The 22,275-nt window shown below is 61.8% G+C and overlaps 2 protein-coding genes across 15 annotated transcripts; one reads left to right on the top strand and one right to left on the bottom strand.

Annotated features, from left to right (window-relative positions):
* Window positions 1-384: 384 nt before the first annotated feature.
* On the bottom strand, window positions 385-13,967 carry ST3GAL2 (ST3 beta-galactoside alpha-2,3-sialyltransferase 2). Of its 3 annotated transcripts, XR_012044093.1 has the most exons (9): window positions 13,158-13,269; window positions 5,683-5,955; window positions 5,171-5,596; window positions 4,858-5,051; window positions 4,228-4,407; window positions 3,985-4,030; window positions 3,695-3,814; window positions 1,410-3,319; window positions 385-1,304 (listed from the first exon to the last, which is right to left on the bottom strand). XR_012044093.1 is itself a non-coding variant. In XM_072872220.1 (8 exons), exons 3-8 carry the CDS (start codon window positions 5,501-5,503, stop codon window positions 3,146-3,148), a joined length of 1,047 nt encoding a protein of 348 aa, XP_072728321.1. In that variant the 5' UTR covers window positions 5,504-5,596; window positions 5,683-5,955; window positions 13,949-13,967; the 3' UTR covers window positions 385-3,145. The 3 variants fall into 3 exon arrangements, 2 of the variants coding, with proteins under 2 accessions (XP_072728321.1, XP_072728320.1); XM_072872220.1 differs by lacking the exon at window positions 13,158-13,269 and adding an exon at window positions 13,949-13,967 and having other exon boundaries at window positions 385-3,319; XM_072872219.1 differs by having other exon boundaries at window positions 385-3,319.
* Window positions 13,968-14,138: 171 nt separating this feature from the next.
* On the top strand, window positions 14,139-21,940 carry FCSK (fucose kinase). Of its 12 annotated transcripts, none has more exons than XM_072872213.1 (23): window positions 14,140-14,254; window positions 14,347-14,504; window positions 14,636-14,686; window positions 14,805-14,930; window positions 15,132-15,204; window positions 15,493-15,590; window positions 15,740-15,820; window positions 15,910-16,029; window positions 16,231-16,372; window positions 16,620-16,747; window positions 16,853-16,951; window positions 17,299-17,469; window positions 17,543-17,610; window positions 17,772-18,142; window positions 18,388-18,598; window positions 18,693-18,859; window positions 18,960-19,187; window positions 19,345-19,488; window positions 19,663-19,782; window positions 19,855-20,042; window positions 20,249-20,348; window positions 20,916-21,139; window positions 21,318-21,940. In XM_072872213.1, exons 1-23 carry the CDS (start codon window positions 14,185-14,187, stop codon window positions 21,432-21,434), a joined length of 3,255 nt encoding a protein of 1,084 aa, XP_072728314.1. In that variant the 5' UTR covers window positions 14,140-14,184; the 3' UTR covers window positions 21,435-21,940. The 12 variants fall into 12 exon arrangements, 10 of the variants coding, with proteins under 10 accessions (XP_072728310.1, XP_072728311.1, XP_072728316.1 ...); XM_072872211.1 differs by having other exon boundaries at window positions 16,850-16,951; XR_012044091.1 differs by having other exon boundaries at window positions 14,139-14,254; window positions 16,620-16,951; window positions 20,249-20,308.
* Window positions 21,941-22,275: the final 335 nt, after the last annotated feature.

The following is a 22,275-nucleotide window of genomic DNA, read 5'->3' as shown; positions in this document are numbered from 1 at the left end:
CTCAGGGGCATGGGCTGTGTGGGACCTCCAGAGACTCTTTTTTGGGCTCCAAGGATGGTCAGGAGGGCTGTATCGGACACGGATGCAGGGTCTAGGTGAGCAGTGCCATCACCTAAGGGCAGGCTCTGGCCGGAGGGGTTGTGTCGGGGCTCTGCCGCTGGGCACCCAGGCCAGCATGGGGTCAGGCTCAGCTCCTGCTCCAGTGGACGGTGTTAATTGCTGCCGGTGGCCAATGTTCAGCCCAGCTGTAGCCCGAGGGGAGGAGAGGAGAGGATCGTCCCTGGCCCCACAAACCCTCCCGCTCCCTTTCCCTCCTCTCCCGACCCCACCGACGCCCGGGCTAGGGTGCAGGCGAAGGCATAGCAGGCAGGGCTACCAGAAGGAAAAAACAGAGCAGTTCCGATGCATGGTTTTTATTGACTTTAAAAAAAAAAAAAAAGTTGTTTTAAGACAGTTGTGTGCAGAAGTACCCATGTACACAGAGGCTATGGGCAAAGCCACCCGCCTGCTCCTAGCCCTAGGTCAGAGCACTGGTCTCTCCCTCTCCCAGCGGGGCGGGAGGCGATGGGTGCTCCATCAGGCACGGTGTGATGAAGACCACCTCTGCCAGGTGGGCAAGCCTGGGCACCTCCTCCCTGTCTGCCCCCCTGCCTGTAGCCTCTGCCTACATCTCCTCTATGTACAGTACAGTGGTGCTTGTCGGTGCCGCGCCTGCGGCCCCCTCCCTGCCGGGCGTGCAGTATGCTCCTCGTGCATGTGGCTGGCAGCCGCTCTGCCAGAGAAACAGAAGTGGTTGTGAGTCCCAGTGGGACAGCTTAAATTAAAAAAAAAATAATAATAATATTTTTTTTTAAAAAAAAAGGGGAAGGGAAAGGAAGTGAGCCAAAAAAATACTGTCAGGGCAGCAAGGAGACGCGAGCGTGCCCTTTGCTGGATGCCAGCACTGTGCTGGCGGTGCGTTTGGTACCCGGGTTTGGTACCCGACGTCTCTGCTCACCCCGTGATTGTCTGGCCTGGCCCTGCTCAGCCAGGACAGGAGCTGGTCCAGCCTCGTCATGCTGGATTTGGCCTCCCCAGCCACTGGCGTGGTGGCTTGGATGCATCCCTGTCTCCCCCAGCAGCACTTCCCAGCTAAGAGGCAGCCCGGTGCAAGGAAGGAGGTGGGTACGACTGCCAAGATAAATCAGCCAAGCCCCTACCAGTGGCACGGGAGCAGGCACAGCCCAGTGTAGCCGACAGGAGATGGTCAAGGCACTCGTTGTTGCTCGTGGTTTTGTGTTGGTTTTCTTTTTAGTTTTCTTCCCCTAAAAAAAAAAACCCACCCAGGAAGGTGGAGACCAGGGCTCGCTATAACCTGCCTCCGCATCCTGGGGAGAGGAGCGGGGTTCGGGGCTGGCCCTGGCACTCACAGGTTGCAGGCGGGCTGTTCTCGCTGGGGCAGCACTGCTTCTACCAAAACCTGCCACAAAACTTAGTTTTAAAGCCCTGTGGATAGAAAAGACAAAGGTCCCCAGCCCAGGGGGATGCTCAGTGCCTGCTCCAGGCGACCCAAACCCTCATGTTTCACGATTGCAGAGAGAAACCTCCAAAAAAAAAAAGAGAACAAAACCCTGAAAAACAAGAAAACCAAAGCAGAGAAACAGGTAAGAGGCTGCTACAGAAAAGCCAGATACAAAAGGGTAAAAAAAAAACCTCCAAGCCCAAAAAAACCTATGGTGATTGTTCTTCAAATAACTTTTGCAACCAGTGGTGTGGGCAGGGCTTCCACCGGTCGGGCTCTGGCCCTGCAGCTCCTGCCCCAGTCTCAGCACCACGGGGCTTTGCTGTCACACCGGGCACCCACCACTGTCACCGGCTGCACAGGTGGAGGGTCCCTCTCTGGGGGACCTTTTCTGTGATTGCCTTTTTCTTGAGCTTTCCAGCATCTCCTAAAAAAACCCCACCTGCCTGATTGACCCAAAGAAAGTGGTTTTAATTACACCTCTGGGGAGACAGTTTCCTTCTGCATCTCCCCGTCCTGTGCCCTGGGGCAGCCTGTCCAGCCTGAAAAGCCCTGGGTACCCCGAGGGTACCGGCTGTACCAGACTGATGTAAACCAAGCCCCCCTCTCACAAACAGAGCAAAACTTTGGGATTTCAGCTTCTCACCAGAGCTGTCTGATTATAGCAACACAAAAGCCAAAGCACGGTTCATTCACCCACTACAGCTATCTCTAATCTGGTTTTTCCCAGCCCGAAAGTGAAGGGAAATCTCATCTCCTTCCCTCTGGCAGGGCCAGACCTGCTGCCACATCCCTCGAGCATCCTGCAAGGAAGCCCAGCCAGAGGGACTAGGCTACCGCTCCTGTGGGTTTCTTAGCTGCCTTTTGCCCGGTCGCCCCTGAAATCTGTCCTACCCTTCCTCAGTCCTTGGGAAGAGGAGTGGGGATGCCTGGCCCCAAAGCCAAGGTTCCTCTCCATCTCCCAGCCCGGCTGCGCCAGCAGCCGCCAGCCTGCAGCGGAGCATCGGCGATGGTCAGCTTCCCCCGGGCTGCTGGCTTCCTGCGACGGGTCTATGTGCTTGCAGCTGTGCTGGGACCTGCCTGTGTGCTGGGAGCCTTCCCTGGGGAAGTGACGGCGGCGGCTGCCCCAAGTGCGTAAAGAAAAATATATCAAAATAAAGGAAGAAAGAAGCAGCTGGTTCCACTGGTGAGGCTGCTCAGCCACCACGTCTCCCTCAGCCTGGATGCGATGCTCGGGCATTCCCCAAAGTCACCCAGCTTCGGGGGAGGGGGGTTGTCTTGTTTTAAAAAGAGCAGCATTTGGTTTGACTGTAAAGAGATGGGAGGTGGATGCCCCCGCTGCCCGGTCAGTCGCTGATTGTGTTTACAAATCCTTTCTCAGCCGGGTTTCTTAATAATAATAATAATAATAATAATAATAACAACAACAATAATAATAATAAAAAAGCAAGAAGTCTCCTTTAGGTCTGAACCTGATTGGCTGCTGGAGGCACCAAATATTGCCGGGGTGGCTCCGTCAGTGGCATGGGGCCGCGCTGCCCACTTGGCGCTCATCGCCCAAGGCTGCCGGGGAGACCCTTGCCCTCTGCCCCCACGGGCAGCCGGGACCTGGCCAGCGCAGGGGAGCCAAAGGAGGTGCAGCCCTCAGTTCCCCCGGTAAACCTCAATCTTGCTGGTTTTGGCCAGCATGTCGATGATGTGCGCCTCAAAGTCGGCGTCGTGCACCCCCGTCTTCCTGAACTCCCCAGCGTAGCGGTTGTTCTCCCAGTAGTGGTGCCAGTTGCCCCGGCTGTCAGCACCGAAGCCAAAGACGTTCACCTGCGGTGGGGAGGAGGGGGGTAAGCCAGCCCTGACTCCCCTGCCGGGCTGGGGACCCCCTCGGCTGAGCACCCACCACACTGCCGGGGGGATTTGGCACCGTACCGAGGGCATACATCCCCCTGCACAGCCTTTCCACCATTCAAGGATGCCCATCACCATGGTGTTAGGCAATGGGAGCAAGTGAAACTGCTGTGGTTGGACCCAAAGAAGCCACCTCCCTCCTTAACCCCGCAAGGTTCAGGATCCCAGCAAACCCATCCCATGCTAGCTGGGACCCTGCAGCCCATCTGCGACCCTGCAGCTCATCCAGGACCCCATAGCCCATCTGGGACCCCACAGCCCATAGGAGGACCCTGAGGAGCCATCACCCACCTCATCGCAGATGTGGAGGGCAAAGAAGAGCACCAGCATGCCGGTGGAGGGGTAGCGCCCGTGGTGCTCTGTCCAGCGGTCGTGGATGTATTTGAAGAAGGCAGGGTTGTAGATCTGCACCTGGGAGTATGGGCTGGGGTTAGTGCCGGAGCCCCAGCCATGCTCCCTTCAGCATCGGCACCCCAGGAAGGAGTGCCAAGACATGCAGGGGGACCCCTGGGAAAGATGGGGTGACAGGGGTCATGGCCAAACGGGTGCTCATTGCAGCAGCTGGGACAAGCTCCCCTTACCTTTTCTTTGTCCACCCGCAGAAAAGGCTTCACGGGCGCGTACGTGCTGGGGAAAAAAGCGGAGAGGCAGATGAGCTCCCGGGGGTCCTGCACCCCCCAACCCCAGCCTGAGCTGCCAAAGGACCAGCACTGGGGGATGCTCCGGGAGGGAGGAACTGATGAATCCCCATTGCTCCCCTGGGAGCTGCCCCTGCAGCAGGACAGTGGCCAGCCCTGTGCTGCTGGTGCCCACTGAGTACTTACAACCTGATCTGGCCGGTGGAGAGGGCACTGGCGATCCAGAGCAGGTCCAAGGTTTTGAAGGGCACCAGCACGAAGCTGACATTGGCTGGCAGGTTCTTGGCACTCTCGGGGTACATGAAGTGGTGTGTGGTCCGACTGCCCACGTCGCCCTCAAAACCCACCGTGGGGGCCTGGTTCATCCTGAGGAGAGAGCGGGGAAGGTGGTACCCCTCCCTCCCAGCCACCCTCTTCCTTGCAGACAACACGGGTGTCCCCCACCAGCTGTTGAATGGCACCGAGGAGCAGTTTCCCAGCTTGCTGGTTGTTCAGGGTGCTGGGATAAGCTGAGGGTTCCTCCAGCCAGCCCAGGGAAGGCAGCAGGGCTGGACCCGCTCCCATCCATCCCAGCACCTGACGGGACCCATGATGGGCTCCTTGACCAAGCAACTGGACCCAGGCTGTGGCTGTGGTGTATGGCACAGGGATGACCCCTCCGGCATCTCCCGACCCACAGCAGACCCAGAAATGCTGCTGCGGTGCACAGTGGGAGCTCAGCACCCACTGGCGTTGCCAGCATCACCCCATGCCTCTGCGCTGCCCATGGGGCTGAGTGAGCAGGCAGTGCACCCAGCAGTGGTCCCCTGCCCTCACCGCATGATGAAGTCATGCCCGTCGATCTCCAGCCCATAACCGGAGCCACGCAGGTTGCCCGAGTTGCCAACCACAGCGCAGCGGCGGCAGTGGTGCGGGTCGCGGGACCGGTAGGGATCCTCGCCCGGCACGATCTGGAAGAGCTTGCTCAGGACCTCGTGGGTGTTGTGGGACTTGAACTGGGGCTGCAGCATCTGTGGGGGCAGAAGGAGGGTGGGGGACATCAGCCAGTGGCCCCCTCCTTGCCAGTGGAGAAGAAAGCTATGCCCCCCGTGCCAGAGCATGCCGCTGGGGGACCCATCCCCTCGCTCACCATCCACCACCTCTGGACGTCAGGTGGCAGGTCCATGTTGTCCTTGGTCCACACTGGGGAGACGGTGCCATCGTAGCGCCCGTCAAACCAGTCGGCAGCCCCAGCCTCCTCGGCTGGGCAGCGGTGGCAGGCACAGCCCCGGGGGTACGGCCCCCCCTTGCTGAGCCGCTGCATGCCAGCATAGCCGGGTACCAGCTTCACCCGGTGGATGCCGCCCAGCCCGCCGGGGTCCAGGTAGGTGATGCTGTGGTGGGAGTAGGTGAAGAGGAGGGACATGACGAAGACAAGCAGGAAGGCGGTCGAGAGGAAGCAGAAGCGCAATGAGCACTTCATGGTCGGCGGGCGGCTGAGCCGGGGAGGGCGCCCACTCCGGCATAGGGCTCGGGCATGGGGCACGGGATGGCGTCAGCCGGCCAGCGAGGCTCCCTGCAGGACCAAGAGCTTTAAATCACTGCTGCCACAGCGGGGGGGGATGCAGAGCCTCCCCATGAGCCGCCGCATTGGGCTCCTACCTGCCGGGCTGCAGCTTTCCATCCGCGTGGTCCGGCCGCGGTGAGGGCCCCCGGCGGCTCCACGTGCCGGGCAGAGAGCATCTACTGCCAACCACGGTGGCGCGGGGGTCCGGCACAGCTCGGCAGACCAGCCTCAGCCGTGGCACTGCTCCTTGGTGGCTCCTCCAGGTCCTGGCCCTGGCTGGCTCTTGGTTGTGACAGTGCTCATCGTCCCTGGGCTTTAGCTGATCCGCTGGCACGCTGGCTCAGGAACACGGCCACGACGATACTGGCCTGGAGTGAGAAGGAGGGGATGGCTAGTTAAGGGACAGCGGATGCACACAGCAGAGCTGGGGGGGCTGTACCGAGCAGGAGGAGGGTGCTGGGGGGCCAAGGAGCTTGTTTATTCCCCATTGAGCTCTGCAAAACGCCACCCGGCCCATCCCTGGGGCAGTGCTGTGGGGGATGAGCCATCCCCAAAGGGGACAAGCAGGTGAGGGGTGCAAAGAGAGCCGAGATGCCGGCATCGCCTGTCCGTGCTGGCTCCTCACCGGTGGCGCTGGGGAGTTCCTGGCAGCTCCCAGGCTGTGCCCTCCCTATCTCTGCCAGACAAAGGCTCAGCCATGAACTTGCCTCTGGAGCCAAACAAGCAGCTCCTTTCTGTAGGTGCAATCCTCTTTCTCTATCAAGCCACAAGCAGCCCTCCAAAACCCTCATCACTGGCTGCCACCGCCGCCGAGACAGCCGGGAAACAGCCGTTTCACAGCCTGACGGCCACCCCGGGTATCGACGCTGGTGGCTGTCCCCCCCCCGCGTGGCAGCGTCCCTCGGGGAAGGTCACCTGCTCGCTCGTGATCCCGGTGGGTAAAAATAGCCGGGGCAGAGGTGCCGGCGCCTGCGCCCGCGGAGGGACAGTAGGAGCGGCCGAGCCCCCCATGCCGGGGTGGGGGGCAAAGCCAGACCCCACTCCTCAGCCAAAAAAAAAAAAAAAAAAAAAAAGGCTGAAAATCCCCTTTTAACACAGCCACTGAGCTGGGGCAGGATCCATCACCCCGGGGGGACGGAGACATGGCCCCCCTGGGGCTTTTCAGGGAGGGGGATGCCAGGGTATGACCCCCCCCAAGGCCAAACCCTGCAGCGGCATTGCCTCTGCAGCTCAGCCCTGGCCCCAATTAGGCCAGCGCCAAGGCCAGCAGTGCTAATTAGGAGCTGGCAGGCACCGGGATGCCTCTTCCCTACAAAAAAACATCCTCCGGAAGACGCTGGCTTTCTTACTGGGGACGGAGGCTGCCAAGCCCCCAAAAAGCTCCTTGCCGGGATAGGGGAGACCTAAGCATGAACCAAAAAAATCCCCCCCCCCCAGCCCATCACACCACCCGGCACGGACGGCTCCTGCCGAAATCATTAACCACTGTCAAATATTTGTCCAAGTGATGACAGCCTTTAAAGGAAAGAGCCAGAAAATGGGTGCACATCCCAGGCACGATCGTTGTCCAAGTCTTTTCCCCGGCTCAGGGGGGTTTTAACACGCCTACGCAGCACATGCATGGCCGGCGAGCGACTGCATCGAGTTTCTTGCGTTGCTGCCAGCGGAAAAAGCAGGGGTGGCTGTTAAAGGGAGGTTTTGCATCTAGAGGAGTTTGAGATAAAGCCAGTAAAAAGCGATAAACACCCCCCCCGGATGCACAACGCTGGAAGGTTTTGGAGGTAAAAGGCGACTCCGGGCCCTTTTAGCAGTGACGTGGCAGGGACGCCAGCAGGATGGGCTGAGCCCCTTCCCCTGCTCCGCCGCTCTCCGTCCCACGGGGCTTTTTAAAGGCTGAAGGAAATCGGCTGTCACGTGCTCATGGTATTTTTGTTCCCGGTGAAAGGGGGAAAATCCCTTTCGGGTTCCCCAGCCCGGGCCGGGTGCTGCCTGGCACACCCCGGCCTGCTGGCATCTGGAGTGCGTTCTGTACGACCCCATCCCGGGGCCTCCCAGAGCTGCCCCTGACTGCAGGCGGGGAAAAAAACATCCTCCAGCCCAGCTCATGCGCGTTACAGCATCCTTAAATACCAGCGGCTTATTTGAGTCATCACTTTCCTAGCAGGGGCTGGCGGCTACTTCCATCTGCACTGGTCCTTACAGACCCCAGCATCCATAATATAAAAGCATCAACCATTCCCCCGCTGCCAGCTCCCAACCTCAAACCCAACCTGCCTCTGCCAAATACAGCCCCCCCGGCCGGGGGCATTGTGGGGGCTCTTTGCACCAGGTTTTGATGTCTCCTTCTTAAAATAACAGGGGATTTCGGGATTTATTCTGTGGTTAGCAAGTCTGGCTACTCAGTGATACCGTTAAATACCCTCCGGTTCCCAAATTCATCCCCTGCGCTCCTTAATCGCCTCCTGAAGACCATGTGCTCATCAAACATGAGATTCTCTTTGATTGCAAGAGGTAACAAAGGGAGGCTATTAAAGGGTCCTGGCAAATAGCTCCACTGCATTTGCAGCTGGATGATTTTGCCAATCATATAATCTCTAATTTCAGGTTGTATAATCTTTCGGGATGAACACTGGAGTGATGTGACAGCCCTGGGGTCTGGAGGATACCTTCCCCTTCCCCATCGGCCATAACACCGCCGGGCACATCCCCACCCGGCTTTTTTAGGTCTTGTCGGTTTTGTTTGCTCATTTCTAAGATATCCTGAGGTTGTTGGCACCAATTTCCTTGCCAGTAAATGACGGGGTGGGTGCAGGAAGGAGCCATCACCAGGAGATGGGATGTCACCCTGCTCGGGGCAGGGAGAGAAGGGGAGCAGAGGAGCAGAGGCGGTGCTGCCTGCACTGGCTGCTGCTCCCCCTGGGGATGCTGGGGCTGAAAATTCCCCCGGGAGTCCCCAGGAAATGCGCCTCTGGGTGTCCAGGTGCCACCCATCCCATGGCCCCTGTGCAGGGACATCACTTCTGCCACTGCTGAACCACTGACTGGGTGCTGGAGCAGCGCCCAGCTTGTGCAGGTGGAGGAGAGGGAAGCGCGCAGGGACCCCCCCCCCCTGGACCAGCATCCCTCCTACTGTCATGGGTGGAAAAAATGAGATTTAGGGTTGGTTTTTTTTTCAACAGGGAATGGAGTGGATGCGAGTTGAATCTTCTCCAACCTCCTTTAGCCCCAGGCAGAAAGAAACGCCACATGGTGGTGTGCCTTACCCGGTGGTTTCAGGCCAGGTTTCAGCAAGTGAGATTACTACAAAAATTCATAAAACCGCTCAAATTTGCTTTTTTCCGTGGCCCAAGTGGCTGCCTGAGGTTGCAGCCCCCCCAGGAGCTGATTTAGCCAGGGAGCGTGCCGAAGAGCGTGCCCGCTCACCTCTGCTGGGGCCGTCAGCTCACGTTAGCTCGCTGCTCCGCAGGGAACGGCGAGCAGGAATCTGCCAGGGGCAGCGCGGGAGGGGACAATACTCCTGTCCTTCTGCATTACTTGGCTTCCAAAGCCAAACCGAGACCCAGCAAGAAAAGCGCAGTTAATTAAGAAGGTCCTTTCCTGCGTCACCCATCCAGAGGGATCATATTTTTCCCCTTGATTTTTTTTTTCCCCTCCCTGGAATCTTGATGGGAGAGGGAGCAGGGAGCGAACCCAGTGTTGGCATATATATGTTGATGTTTCTCCACGCTGTTAACTGATACCATGAAGGATTGACGGCCAGCGGTAGCCGGGCACCAGGTATTAACAGGAGAAGTCAATTTCATGGGTTAAGCCATCACCACACCTGGACGGCAGCAAGGACCCAGTAACTTATTCTTCATCCTTTTAATTAATCATACTCTTATCAGCCAGCTCAATCAGCTAATGGAGTTAATTGGGTTTCCCATGCTTTAAACCCTTCTCCACCCCTGGCTGGCAACAGCAGCAATTTCGGTGTTTCCTCATGCCCAGCATCCGGAGGGGTTATTTTGGGCTCATCCCTTGGCACTGGGACGGGGTCAGGAAAGAGCACGGGAGGCCAAATCCCCAGCGTGGAGCTGGATGGAGCCAGCCATTGCCGAGGTCGTTTCCTATGGGATCTGGGGGCGCAGGGGAGGTCCCAGCAGTGGGAAAGCTCAAAAAGGGATGCTCCCACCCTTGCTGGTGGATGGGGCTTGCAGGGACCAGTCCAGCAGCATCCCAAGCCCCTCGGCTCGACTGCAGCACAGCGGGAACCCTGTAGGTACCCACTCCATCCTGAACACCCTGCACTGTCCGACGGGGCAATGCTGGGTGTGGAGGCTTTGGCTGCGGAGCCCATCTGGCCATCCTCCCCCCCCAAACACACACTGGCAGAAGCAGCTGAGGTAGCTGACTGCCCCCGCAGCTCACATGCATGGACTCATCGGGACAGGCAAGCCACGTGTGCCAGCCCACACGGCTGATGCCCCCATCCCCAAGAAGGGACACGGCTTGGCCATCTGCCAGCCTCACTTCCCCCTCATCTCCACCAGCCCCCCCACAGCCCCCTGGCTCTCCCCAGGCTGCCACGGGGAAAAGGGGACCCCCAGCTCCTGCGCCTGCGCTCCAGGGGGGCTGATAAGTCCAAGGCCACGCTCACTGCGTGGCCTCCTTACGCCCAACTCCCTGTGCCAGGAGCAGCAGCCTCCTCCCCAAAGCAGGACAGGCGGGGAGGGGGACTCGCTGCTCACCTGATACTGCGGGGAGACTCTGTCCCCCCGGCCCCGAATGCCTGCAGAGCTGGCCAGAGCCAAGGGGCAGACCCAGCCGTGCTGCCCTGCACCCCCAGGGAACACGACTTCTCCTCTCTGCTAGCTGGGGCTCTGCTCGGACACTAAGGGAGAAGGGGGAGCATTTGCATTTTCCTAATTAGCCCAATTACTGCTGCAGATCAAAAGTCCCTTGCTGGGGACATGGTGGCACCTGGAGCAAAGTGACTGAAGCTTGCTCTGTTTTCCCAAGAGCAACTGTTGGAGGAGTTATTTTAGAGCCCCAGCACTGAACCATTCCTCCAGTTAAAAAAAAAAAAAAAAAAAAGAAAAGACTCATATATCACGTGCATATATATATATACATATACACAAACTCATTACATATATTCACCATTCATTCATGTGTGTTCTTGGGGGTATCTTTGGGGACTTTGCCACAGAGCTGGGGCCCAAATCTCTTGCAGTCTCCGAAAAAGCTTTTGGGAGATGCCAATGGCAAAGAGCAATGCAGAGGCGAGAGATCCCCCGGAGCCCGACGTGGAGCGCAGCAGGGCAGGAGAGGAGGTTCCCAGCCTCTCCCGCCGCATCCCAAACCCCCAGGGACTGATGGGCTCTGATAAATCACAGCTCATTGAGAAGTGCCGAAGCCAGCCGAGCCGCTGGAGAGCAATTAGCAGTCTGCACTCTTGCAAGAATTAAATGCAACGGGAGGAGATGAAAGCCATTAAGCTGCCGGGTCCTCGGCATGGGCCAAGCTGGGCAGCATCCGGCGTGCCAAGAGCCGGTGGGGAAACCATCATGCCCTTGGTGCCACCGGAGCCTTTTGCCGAAAAGTGGCAGTTTGGAGCTTGTTTGGGCATGAAAATTCAAGCCCGAGTCGGTTCCCCCAGCATGCAGCTGCTGGGGCTCTCCCTGCCTGCTCTCCCTGCCTGCCTGCCTCCGGCGCCAGTGAGGCGTGGGCAGGCGAGTGGAGCGCATCTTGCCGATCCTGAAAACCGCCATGAGCTCCTTGGAGGAGAGGGAAATGCTTTTGACAGGCAGCTGCCACACACAACCGGCAGCAGGGCTGCTGCTCGTTGCCAGATGGGGACAGACAGACAGAAAGGCACGCGCACGGCAGGGGGGGATGGCAGCCAAGGCAGCCCCCCCCCCCAAGCTTCACTGCTGCGGACGCGACATCTGGCTCCGATAAAAGGAGAAGAAAAAAGAAAACCAAGCCCAAAGCGCTGAGCAACTTCCCGTCCCCACTCACTGCCCTGGCCAGGATGCAGCCAGTGCTGCCACTTGGGGCGGTACTGGATATGGGGGAGCCCCTGGCCCCGGTGAGGGACCCCCAGATTGCAGGGGGCACAAGCTCCTCCACCAGCTCAGAGCCCAGCCATCTTCCCAGAGGGGAGCTCAGCAAGTTTTGTGGGGTTGATGTTATTTGGTTTCACCGAGCCATGATTTTCGCTCACTCGCAGGAGGAGGGGACATGGCCCTTCCTCTGGTCCGAGCTCTCCTGCTGCCCAAGCACCGTCCTCCCCCCAAAAAAGTCTACCTGCTGGAATGGGGAGCCTTCGCTCCAGGGAAATATTTGGGAGCTTTGCAATAAGTGCTCCAGCTCTGCAGCTGGAGCCTGAGCAAAACCTCGCCTTCCCCCTGTGCCAGCAGTACCCGAGCCACAGCGTGTGTCGGGACCCTGCGCATGGCCAGGCCCTAAAAGCCGGGCTCCGGGACCAACCCCGCTCTGGCAGCTGTGCCTCATCTGGGGAAACATGCCACAATGCTGGGACAGGCACACACCCTGGCGGGTTGGACGCTGATCGGATCCCACGCCAACACCCGTGCTGGCACCCCGCACACACAGACACAGGCATGGGACGTTTCCCTGCTCGGTGACACAGTTTCCTACCCTTTCCCCAGGGATGCTCGTGCTGTGTTTGTGAAATCCTGGCTGCCACTACACAGGCAAGGGACGCCATGTGTCACACGGCCATGTGTCACACCACTGCTGAGGGACCTTATACACACACTGGCACCAGTGGGGACTGGGGGCTCCTGCTGGCTCCCACACCCCTGGGCACCTGCAGCCAGCCCTCCCACCCCCGTCCCCTCTGCAGCCACGCCAGCCCTGCCCCCAGCATCCCCCCGGGGTCTGGGCCCCGCAGCAGCACCCCGGGGCACATGGCTGGAGAGGGCAGCAGCACCAGCCCCAGCCCTGGCAACCCTGCCAGGGCAAGCATCCTCCCCGAGGCAAGTGCATCCTCCCCGGGCAGCACCCTGGGGCTGCACCCCAGGGCTGTGGCCGGTGCATCCTGCCGGGCCCAACACCCCAGGACCGGGGCCACCACCCAGGGCCAGCACATCCTCCCGGGGCCAGCACATCCTCCCGGGGCCAGCACATCCTCCCGGGGGCCAGAACCCCAGGACCGGTGCCAGCGCCCGGGGCCAGCGCATCCTCCCAGGGGCCAGAACCCCAGGACCGGCGCCAGCGCCCGGGGCCAGCGCATCCTCCCAGGGGCTAGAACCCCAGGGCCGGGACTAGCACCCGGGGCCAGCGCATCCTCCCAGGGGCTAGAACCCCAGGGCCGGGACTAGCACCCGGGGCCAGCGCATCCTCGCGGGGCCAGCACCCCGGGGCTGAATCCAATGCGTGCCGGGTGCACGCTCCCCGAGGCCAGCACCCAGCACCGGAACCAGCACCGGGACCAGCACCCAGCACCGCGGCAGCTCCCGGCCAGCCTCGCCCGGCCGCAGCCCGCGATCCGCCCCCCGGGACCGGCCCCCCGAGCCGGGCCGTGCCCGCATCCCCCCGGGCCCGCTCCCCGCTGCGGTACCTGACTCGGCTCCGGCACGGCCCCGCCGCCGGGCGCACCCGGGCCCCGCCGCCGCCGTCCCCCGCGCCGCGCCACGCCACGCCGCGCCCTCCGCGCCGTGCGGGGCCGGGCCGTGCCGCGCCGTGCGGGGCGGGGGGCCGGGCCCGGCAGCCCGGGAGATGTAGTCCTCGGCCGCCCGCAGCGGCTTGTGGGACTTGTAGGAGGCCAGCGGGGCCGCGCCGCGCCCACCCGGAGCACCGGCAACCCCGGTATCGACCCCGGTACCCAGCCCTGTACTCACACCGGCACATCGGCATCCCCGGTACCCGCCTCGCTACCCACCCCGGCGCATCGGCATTCCCCGGTATCCACCCCGGTGCCCCGCCGGTCCTCACCGCAGCACATCGGCATCCCCGGTACTCACACCGGCACCCACCCCGGCGCACCGGCGTCCGCCGGCACGCACCTCGGTACCTCACCCCAGTGCCCATCCCGGTGCATCGGCATCCCCGGTACCCAGCCTAGCGCTCACACCGGCGCATCGGCACCCCCCGGTGCCCACCCCGGTGCCCACCCCGGTACCTACCGGGCACCCACGAGCCGCCTACCGCGGCACCCACCCCCGCACCCACCGGGCACCCACCGCGCACCGACACCAGCACCCACTGCTCGCACCCGGGCACCCCCACCCTGCTGCGAGGAGCCGGGCTGAGTCCGGGCGGGCTCGTGACAGGGATGACCCAGGGCACTCAGGGGTGCGCGCCGCCGCCGGGTCCCGTTTTGGGGCAGAAAAACGTCAAAACCCCCATTACCCCTTTGCAAGCCTCCCGGGGGGAGAACAGCGCCGGGGCAGGCGTGCACTGTGCCTTTAAGCGGCCCGGGCCTGCCCGGCCGCGCAGTGCACGCTGGGAGATGTAGTCCCTCACCCACGGGCCTCCCGCAGCGGGTGCGGGGACGCTGGCGGGGGCTGGACTACATCTCCCAGCAGGCACCGCGGCCGCCGTGCAGGGGGCGGGAGGGAGCGTGTCCTGGACGGTCCGGCGGGGCGATGGCGGCGCAGTGGAGCGTCCTCCTCCTCACCTGCCAGCGCGGCGGCTGCGTCTCCGCCTTCCAGCGAGGCAAGCGGCGGGGCTGGCGCTCGCCCTCTCCCTCTCCCCTGGGCGGGGCGGGGGGTGCCAGCCCTCAGCGCCGCCGGCCTCTCGCTTGGCAGAGCTGGAGGCCCGCCGGCTGAGGGGCGGCCTGGGCCCGCGCCCCCCCCCGCTCCTCCTGGCCGTGGAGGACCCCTGGGCTCGCCTGGGCAGCGGCGGGGCCACCCTCAACGCTTTGCTGGTGGCGGCCGAGCACCTCAGCGCCCGGGCGGGCTGCACGGTGAGGGGCCTGCCCCGGTCTGGGGAGAGGGGAGCAGGGTGGCAGCCTCTGGTGGGCCCGGGGAGGCTGGAGGCTGGAGAGGGCGGCGGCTGTCCCGTCCCCGCTGAGTGTCCCCTGCTCTGCTCTCCCAGGTGGTGAGCTCCGACGTCCTGAGGGAAGCCCGGATCCTCATTCTGCACATGGTGAGAGCTGACCTGCAGCCCAGCTTGGGACCCCTCCGTCACACGGCTAGGAGCCGGAGCCACCTCGCACCCTCTCCCTCCCTGTGACACACCCCCCCTGCTTTCCCTGTCCTGCCAGGGCCGTGACTTCTCCTTCGACGACTGCGGCCGGGCCTTCACCTGCCTGCCCGTGGAGGAGCCTGGCGCCCTGGCCGAAGCTCTGGTCTGCAACCTGGACAGCCTGCTGGCGACCATGACGCACCGGGTCTGTGTGGCCTGTGGGATGGGGCCCTGGGCTCGTGCCATGCAATGCTGGCCACCCTGGCATGGGGGTGGGTTTGGCTCCCCCTGAAGCCTTTGGGGTGCCTTTAGCAGGCTCCCAGAAGGGTGGGATGGGTGCTGGGTGCCCCACAAGGGCCGGCCCCCTTCTGTGCCATCCCTGGGCACATGGCCCTTCTCTCAGCAGCTCTGCGTGGGCTCCCCGCCTGGCGTGTGGGTCTGCAGCACCGACATGCTCCTCACCATGCCCTCAGCACCAGGTGAGTGGGTGCCAGCCTTGCCTCCAGCACCCGCTTCAGCTCGGGACGGGGGTCAGAGCTTGCAGTGGCACAGCCAGTTCAGCCCGTGCCATGCCCACATGAGGGCGTGGATGCACAGGTGTTGCTGACCCTTGTGCAGTTGGGAGCATTCGTTGTGCCCGCAGAAAGGTGGCTGAGGCTGGATGCTGCTGTCACCGCCTCTGCCATGGGCCCAGTTTTCAGGTAGTTGGGCCCAGTGCAGGTACTTTCTCTGCCCCAGCGGGCACTGGTCTCTGTCCCTCTTCCCAGGGATTGACTGGGATGGCTTCCAGGGCGTCAGAGTGATTGCAGTGCCTGGGAGCCAGGTGTATGCCAGGAACCATGGGGTCTACCTTGCCGATGAGCAGGTCAGGAGCAGCTCCCCCTTCAAGGGACATCCCTTGGAGGCACAGGAGTCCCCACCCCTTCAGTCCCCTGGGTGCCAAGGTCCCAGCCCTGACACAGCTGCTTGGCTTGAGGCGCCCTGAAGAGCTCATCAGGGTGGTCTTGGTCCCAGGGGCTGGTGCACGACATCATCTACAAAGGCACGGAGGCCCAGATCCAGCAGTGCGCGGGGCCCAACGGCACTGTCCCACTGGTACGACACAACTTGGGCGTCGGTGGCCCTGCCAGCCCTGTCCCTCATGTCACCATGGCTGTGGTCTCAACCCTGCTGTGCCCTGGCAGGTCTGCGGGGTGGTTTTCTTCTCCTCGGATGCCGCTGAGCAGCTTCTGGCCACCCATGTCATCCCTCCTCTGGATGCTTGCACCTACATGGGGCTGGACTCAGGGGCACCACCCATCCAGGTGACAGTCCCTCCATGGGGGACGGGACCCCTTTCCCCATGGGTGCTGCTGCTGGGCATCTCTGTAGGGCCTGTTTGCCCCTGTGCTGCTGGATTTGGGCAGGAGAGGTGGTAGGAGGGGAGCAACCCAGCAGCAGGGTGAGGGTCAGGGTGGCTGCACTGGCTGGCCCGGCTGCACACAACAGGTCCCTTCTCTCCCCAGCTCTCCCTCTTCTTCGACATCGTGCTGTGCATGGCAGGGGGGATGATGGAGGAAGATTTCGTGAAGGGTGGTGGTGACACCCGCGTGAGGAGCGCCCGCTCTGTGCTGTGGACAGCTCTCCGCGCCTTCCCTCTTAGCATGGGTGAGTGATGCTGCGGTGGGTGCGCGCGACGTGACCCATCCCTGAACCCTCTTCCCCTGCATGGGGAGAGATGGGGTGGTCAGGGCCTGGCACCTGGCTGTTTCTCCCCACAGCTGCAGGTCCCCAGGTGTTCTCTCCTCACCCCTTCGACTGGGGATGTTCAGCCTGGCTGCCCTTGGATCATGTGGGTGTCAGGCACACCCACATTTGCCATCGGTGTGCTGACAGCTCTCCTGCCCCCCTGCAGCCTGCATCCCTGACGCATCCTACGACTACATGACCACCTCTGCAAGCAACCATATCCACAGCCTGACGCTCCTGCCCCGCTCTGCCAGCCACCTCCGCTTCTGCAAAACAGCCCATTCCCATGTGGACGTACGTCCTTCCATCCCCAGCCTTGCTCACACACGTTTTTTGGGCGTCGCTCCAGGCTGCGTGGCCGGACCCCGGTCCCACGTGCCTCTGTACCCCCGGCAGCAGCCCTCTCTCCTGGAGGATGGCTCTTCGGTCACCAACTGCCTGCTGGAAGGAGCCGTGCGGCTGGCGGCTGGCAGTGTCATCCAGCACTGTCACCTCCAGGTATGTGGCCAGGGGGGACCCCCGAGTCCTCAGTGCACTGAACGGGCAGGTGGGGTGGGATGGCCCTGGCTGGGATGGGGTACCCATGGCTGTGAGATTTGGGGTGCCCTTCCTCTTCTTGGCTGCCTTTTGGCTGGTGCTGGGGACCCTGGTGGTTGTCACCCTCCCCGGGCAAGGGGAGGAGGCTGTCACCGCTGGGCTGTCCCTCCCTGGGGACCAGGGCAGACCCTCTCCCTGGGGGCAAAGCCCGGGGTGGTTGTCCACTTCTGAGGTCAGGGTCTGGCTCTGGTTTGGGGGCTGCTCTGGGGCTGGCTGTGCCACTCCATGCACTGCTGCCTCTTCCACAGGGTCCCCTGGAGATCGGTCCCGGCTGCCTCCTCTCAGGCCTCGCTGCAGGCTCCTCACCAGCCCTGCAGGGCTGTCCCCTGCGCGACATTGTCCTGCAGGGCCACCACGTCCGGCTGGACAACCTGCCCTGCCGTGTGTTCACGCTCACAGGCCGCCTCGACGACTGGCAGGTATGGGGGCAGCGAGGTGGCACGAGGCCCCCCGTGAAGCCGGGGTGTAACTGTCCCCTCTGTCCACCTGCAGAGCCCTGCCGATGCAGCCACTTACCTGAACGTGCCCTGGGCTGAGTTTTTCCATCGGACAGGCATACAGTAAGTGCCATGTGCCAGGATGGGACAGGAGACCTGGCTCCCCTGGGGATGGCTGCAGTGCGAGGTGTTGTGGCCACCGCAACCCATCCCGTGTCCTGGCTCCCCTCCTGGAAGGTGTCCTTGAGTCCTGGGGCGGGGCTGATGGGTTCTCCCTCCATCAGGGAAGGGGACCTTTGGGATGCCGAAATGCCGAGGAGGAGCCGCTGCCTGCTCAGCGCCCGGCTCTTTCCAGTGCTGCACGCCTGTGAAGCGCTGGGACTGGAGGACGTGCTGTGGCTGCTGGCCCCAGCAGCAGTGGCTGGCGAGCGGCTAGCACGCTGGCGGGCAGCCTGGCGCATGTCCTGGCAGGAGCTGCTGCCCTGCCTGGACAAGGCAGCCGAGCTGGGTGCCCGCCGGGCCCTCTTCTTCCTGCAGGGCCAACGCAAGGTACGGCGGGTGCTGCTGGGGCGCCAGGACAGCAGCCTCCTGCCGCTCATCCGCAGCGCTGTCCATGAGGGCTACCACGAGGCTGTGCTGGGCACGCTGGACGACGGTGAGCTGGACTTGCACAAGCTGTGTCTTACGTCTCTGGGTATCGGCACTGTTTGGTGCTTCCCAGCCCCTCCAATAACCTGCCATTGCAGGAACCCATGGGGAGCACCGCGGCATCTGACTAGCCGGGGTGGGCGCAAGCCATGCGAGTCCCTCTCCCCTGGAGCTGGCTTATTGCAGAAGCGGGCTGGTTTGGGGCAACCCACAGGCCTGGCTATGGCTTTGCAGCCTCCTTTTGATTTCTAGTTGCCTCCACGGCTGGTGACACTGGCATTGCAGCCCGGGCACTCGCCTGCATCGCCGACGTCCTGGGCTGCATGGCACGAGGGGAAGGGGGCTTGCGGAGCGGGCCTGCTGCCAACAGGGAGTGGGCCTCAGCTTTCAGGCACCTGGAGAGTGGGGACATTGCCAGTGGTGTCCAGGAGCTGGCTGCTGAGCGGCAGAAGTGGATGAGCAGGTGAAGCTGTGGCTGATGAGCAGCTGCTGCCCCATCCCAGGCCTTGGCAGTCAGGGAGCTGCGGCAGTGGACTCAGCATCTCCTGTTTTCCCAGGCCAGCTCTGCTGGTGAGGGCAGCTCGGCATTATGAGGGGGCCGAGCAGATCCTCATCCGGCAGGCAGTGATGTCCTCGTGCCAGTTTGTCACCGTGAGGCAGGTGGAGCTGCCACCCTTGGGGCACTGGGTGCAGGTGACGTGTCCGGCTCGCCTGGACCTCTCTGGTGAGTGCATCCCCCCAGCCAGATGATCCATGTCTCTCCCCTGTGGTGTTGGGGATGAGAAGTCGGGGTGCCATGGGGAGCTGACAGTAAGCCTCGGCAGGTGGCTGGAGCGACACCCCCCCCATCACGTACGAGCATGGGGGGGCTGTGGTGGATGTTGCGGTGCTGGTGGACGGGTGCCGGCCCATTGGTGCCCGGGTGCGGCGCATCAGTGAGCTGGAGCTGCGCCTCGTCAGCCTCGGTGGGACACCACAGAGCGAGGCAGCGGTGGAACTGGTGTGCCGGGAGCTGGAGCACTTGCAGGATTACTGCCAGCCGCACGCGCCAGGTGGGGTGTCACCAGCTGCACAGCCTGTCTCCGTACCCCCGATGTCCCCTTGGGTGTCCTGACCCCATGGTGCCAGGGTGGCCCTTTTTGGGGATGATGGGGTGAGGGAGCAGGTAGCGCAGCAGGCATCAGCTTTGCTTTCTCCTCTTGTTTCCAGGAGCCTTGCTCAAAGCTGCCTTCATCTGCACCCAGGTCGTGCAGTTCCCCTCGCAGAAACCCTTGCGGGTCCAGCTGATGGAGAGCTTTGGGGGTGGGTTTGAGGTGCACACCTGGTCCAAGCTGCCCCACGGGTCTGGCCTCGGTAAGTCGGCGGGGAAAGGGCTGGGGAGTCCCTCACTGGTGCCGGAGAGTCCTTCCTGCTGCCAGCACCAGGATGGGGCATCCCCCTCGCTGCCCTGCAGCCGGGAGCCCGGCCGTGGCTCTCACGGGCATGTGTAGTGTCTCGCTGCCCTGGCCCTGCCTGTGCTCCCTGCAGGCACCAGCAGCATCCTGGCGGGAGCGGTGATGGCATCACTGTACCAGGCGGCCGGGAAGGCTGCCAGCACCGAGTCCCTCATCCACGCCGTGCTGCACCTGGAGCAGAGGCTCACAACAGGTAGCGGCTGTGGGGAGCAGTCAGCCTGTGGGGTGGGGTCCTGGCAGTGGCTGAGGACCCTCTGCCCTGCAGGCGGTGGTTGGCAGGACCAGGTGGGCGGGCTTGTGCCCAGCATCAAAATCGGGAGGTCGAAGGCCCAGCTGCCGCTCAGGGTGGAGGTGCAGAAGATCTCGGTGCCCACCGGTTTTACCCAGACCCTCAACAATCACTTGCTGCTGGTGTACACGGGGAAGACTCGCCTGGCCCGCAACCTGCTCCAGGTAACGCCTGGGTGCCCCTGGGTGCCACAGGCTCTGGCTTCTGCTCCCCCCACGGTCTTTGGTGCCTGTCCCCTTCGTTGGTGTAGAACTTTACCACCCCCATGGGAGCTGGCACCAAAGGCTGCAGGTGCAGCACTACCTCCCCAGGTGCTGCTGGAGTGCTGGAGCCAGCCAGATGGTGACAGGGACGTTGTGGCCTTTTGCAGGATGTGGTGAGGAACTGGTATGCCAGGCTGCCCTCCGCAGTGCAAAACGCCGACGCGCTGGTGAGCAATGCCGAGGAGTGTGCGCAGGCCTTGAGGCAAGGTGTGAGCCCCCTTCCCTGGAACAGGCTGGCCCTTTTAACGACTGAAGAAACACAGACTTCCCTGGGGAGACTCTGTGCATTCCTGGGGGGCAAAGGCTGGGGCAGCTGCAGAAGCCTCAAATCCTTCCCCCAGGCCTGGCATATTACTGGCAAAGCCCGAAACCCAGCACATTACAGGCAATGCCCCAAAATTCAGGCTTGAATGAAGTCTTTGAGGAAGGGGGGATTAGACATGCCAAGTCTGGTTGATTTTCTATGAGCCATCCATGATGGGGCTGGGGGCTGTGCCTAGCCTGTCCGGTGGATTCATTTGGCCTTTGGCTGCTGGGATGCTGGGGAGGGTAAGCCGAAGCATTAAAGCAAGCAAATTCTCCGTCTGTGGAGGATTAAAAATAAACAGCAATGTAACAGGGCTAGGTTTGCTTGCTCAGCAGGCAGAGCTGGGAAGAATTGGGTAGATGAGAAGGTGGAATTTAGCATGGGCTGAGCAGGAGAGACAGGGACAGGTTTCTGCCCCTTGGGCAAGAAATAGAGGCAAATTGTTTGCAGTATCCTCTCCCCTGTAGGTAACCTGCTGCTCATCGGCAAGTGTCTGGACCGCTACTGGCAGCAGAAAAAATGCATGGCCCCTGGGTGTGAGCCGCTGGCCGTTGGGCGCATGATGGATGCTCTCCGGCCCTATGTCTACGGGCAGTGCTTGGCTGGGGCTGGTGGCGGTGGCTTCCTTTATGTCTTAACCAAAGGCCCACAGCAGAAAGAGGCTTTGCACCAAATTCTAGCGAAGACTGAGGTGAGACTTGAGTTCCCAGGAGGTTCACTGTCGCAGGTGGCTTGCAGAAGCTTGCTTTATATAGTGCAAACACTAGGAGTATCTCATCCCACCATAAGTGGGATGAGATTGCTTGTTGTCCCCTTAGCCCTCCCCAGGACCTTGGAGTCCTGCCCCAACCTGTAACTTTTTTTTCTAGGGACTGGGCAACTTCAGCATCCACAGCATTGAAGTGGACACAGGTGGTTTCTCTGTGGAGGTCGTGGGATGTGATCCAAAGGACAGTGCTCACCCCAGAGAGGATGTGGCTATGTGAAGGCCTTCACCCCTGACCCATTCATGGCAGATATTGCAGGACAGGGGAGGGAGCAGCCAGCTGCCTTCCAAAGCAGGGAAATCCCCGCTGCTTTAGAGGCGGCTCCTTCAGCTGGCTCCAGCAAGTGCCTTAAGTCTTGATGTGGTCTCTTTGTGCTGCTACTTGCCCCAAAAGCCACACAGGCTGGAGAAGCTGTGATGAGCTGGGCAGGCAAAACCATCCCTGGAGGGTGGCCTTGCTGAAAGGACAGTTTGCTAGGGCCTCCAGTCTGATTTTGGGGTTTCACTCTGGTTTTCATGGTTCTCCAAAGGGAAAAGAATAGCATTTGTGATGCTGCCTCTAGCAGGAACCTTCCTGCTCTTCCAGCAGCAGGGGCCTGCGCTGCCTGTTTGGTATGGTGCACCAAGGATGCACCTGGATGTGGAATGAAGACCCTCTCCTGTGCTGAGAGACTACTTCTGCAGTGAGTTACTAGTCCCTGCACTCTCTTTGAATAAAAAAAGCTTGTTCCCAGCATGTGTTTATGCCCTTCTGTCCCTAGCAGGGCTCCTCCCTTCCCACGGGATAGCAAGGGCCCAGCAATGCAGAGGCAAAGCCCTTCCAGGGGTGGGTGTGGCAGAACCCACATGCAGGGGCTTGACATCACCCTCCACAGCCCCGGCTGCCAGGGGAGTGCTGCCGCAGGAGGCAGCCAAGCAGCGGGCTGGCACCATCTCAGGGGTGTTTGTACTTGTGGTGTGCCAATGCCAGCTGGGGGAAGGAAGATCATCTTGATGCCGTGGCACAGGGTAGAAAAGGAGAAATGGCAAATGGCTCTCATCCCTCATCTCTCCCACCTCCC

This window comes from Ciconia boyciana, chromosome 9 (assembly GCF_034638445.1).
Source record: "Ciconia boyciana chromosome 9, ASM3463844v1, whole genome shotgun sequence".
In the NCBI taxonomy this organism is placed as follows: Eukaryota; Metazoa; Chordata; class Aves; order Ciconiiformes; family Ciconiidae; genus Ciconia; species Ciconia boyciana.
The sequence above is the reverse complement of the archived record's forward strand: the minus strand, read 5'-3'. Positions and strand labels throughout refer to the sequence as shown.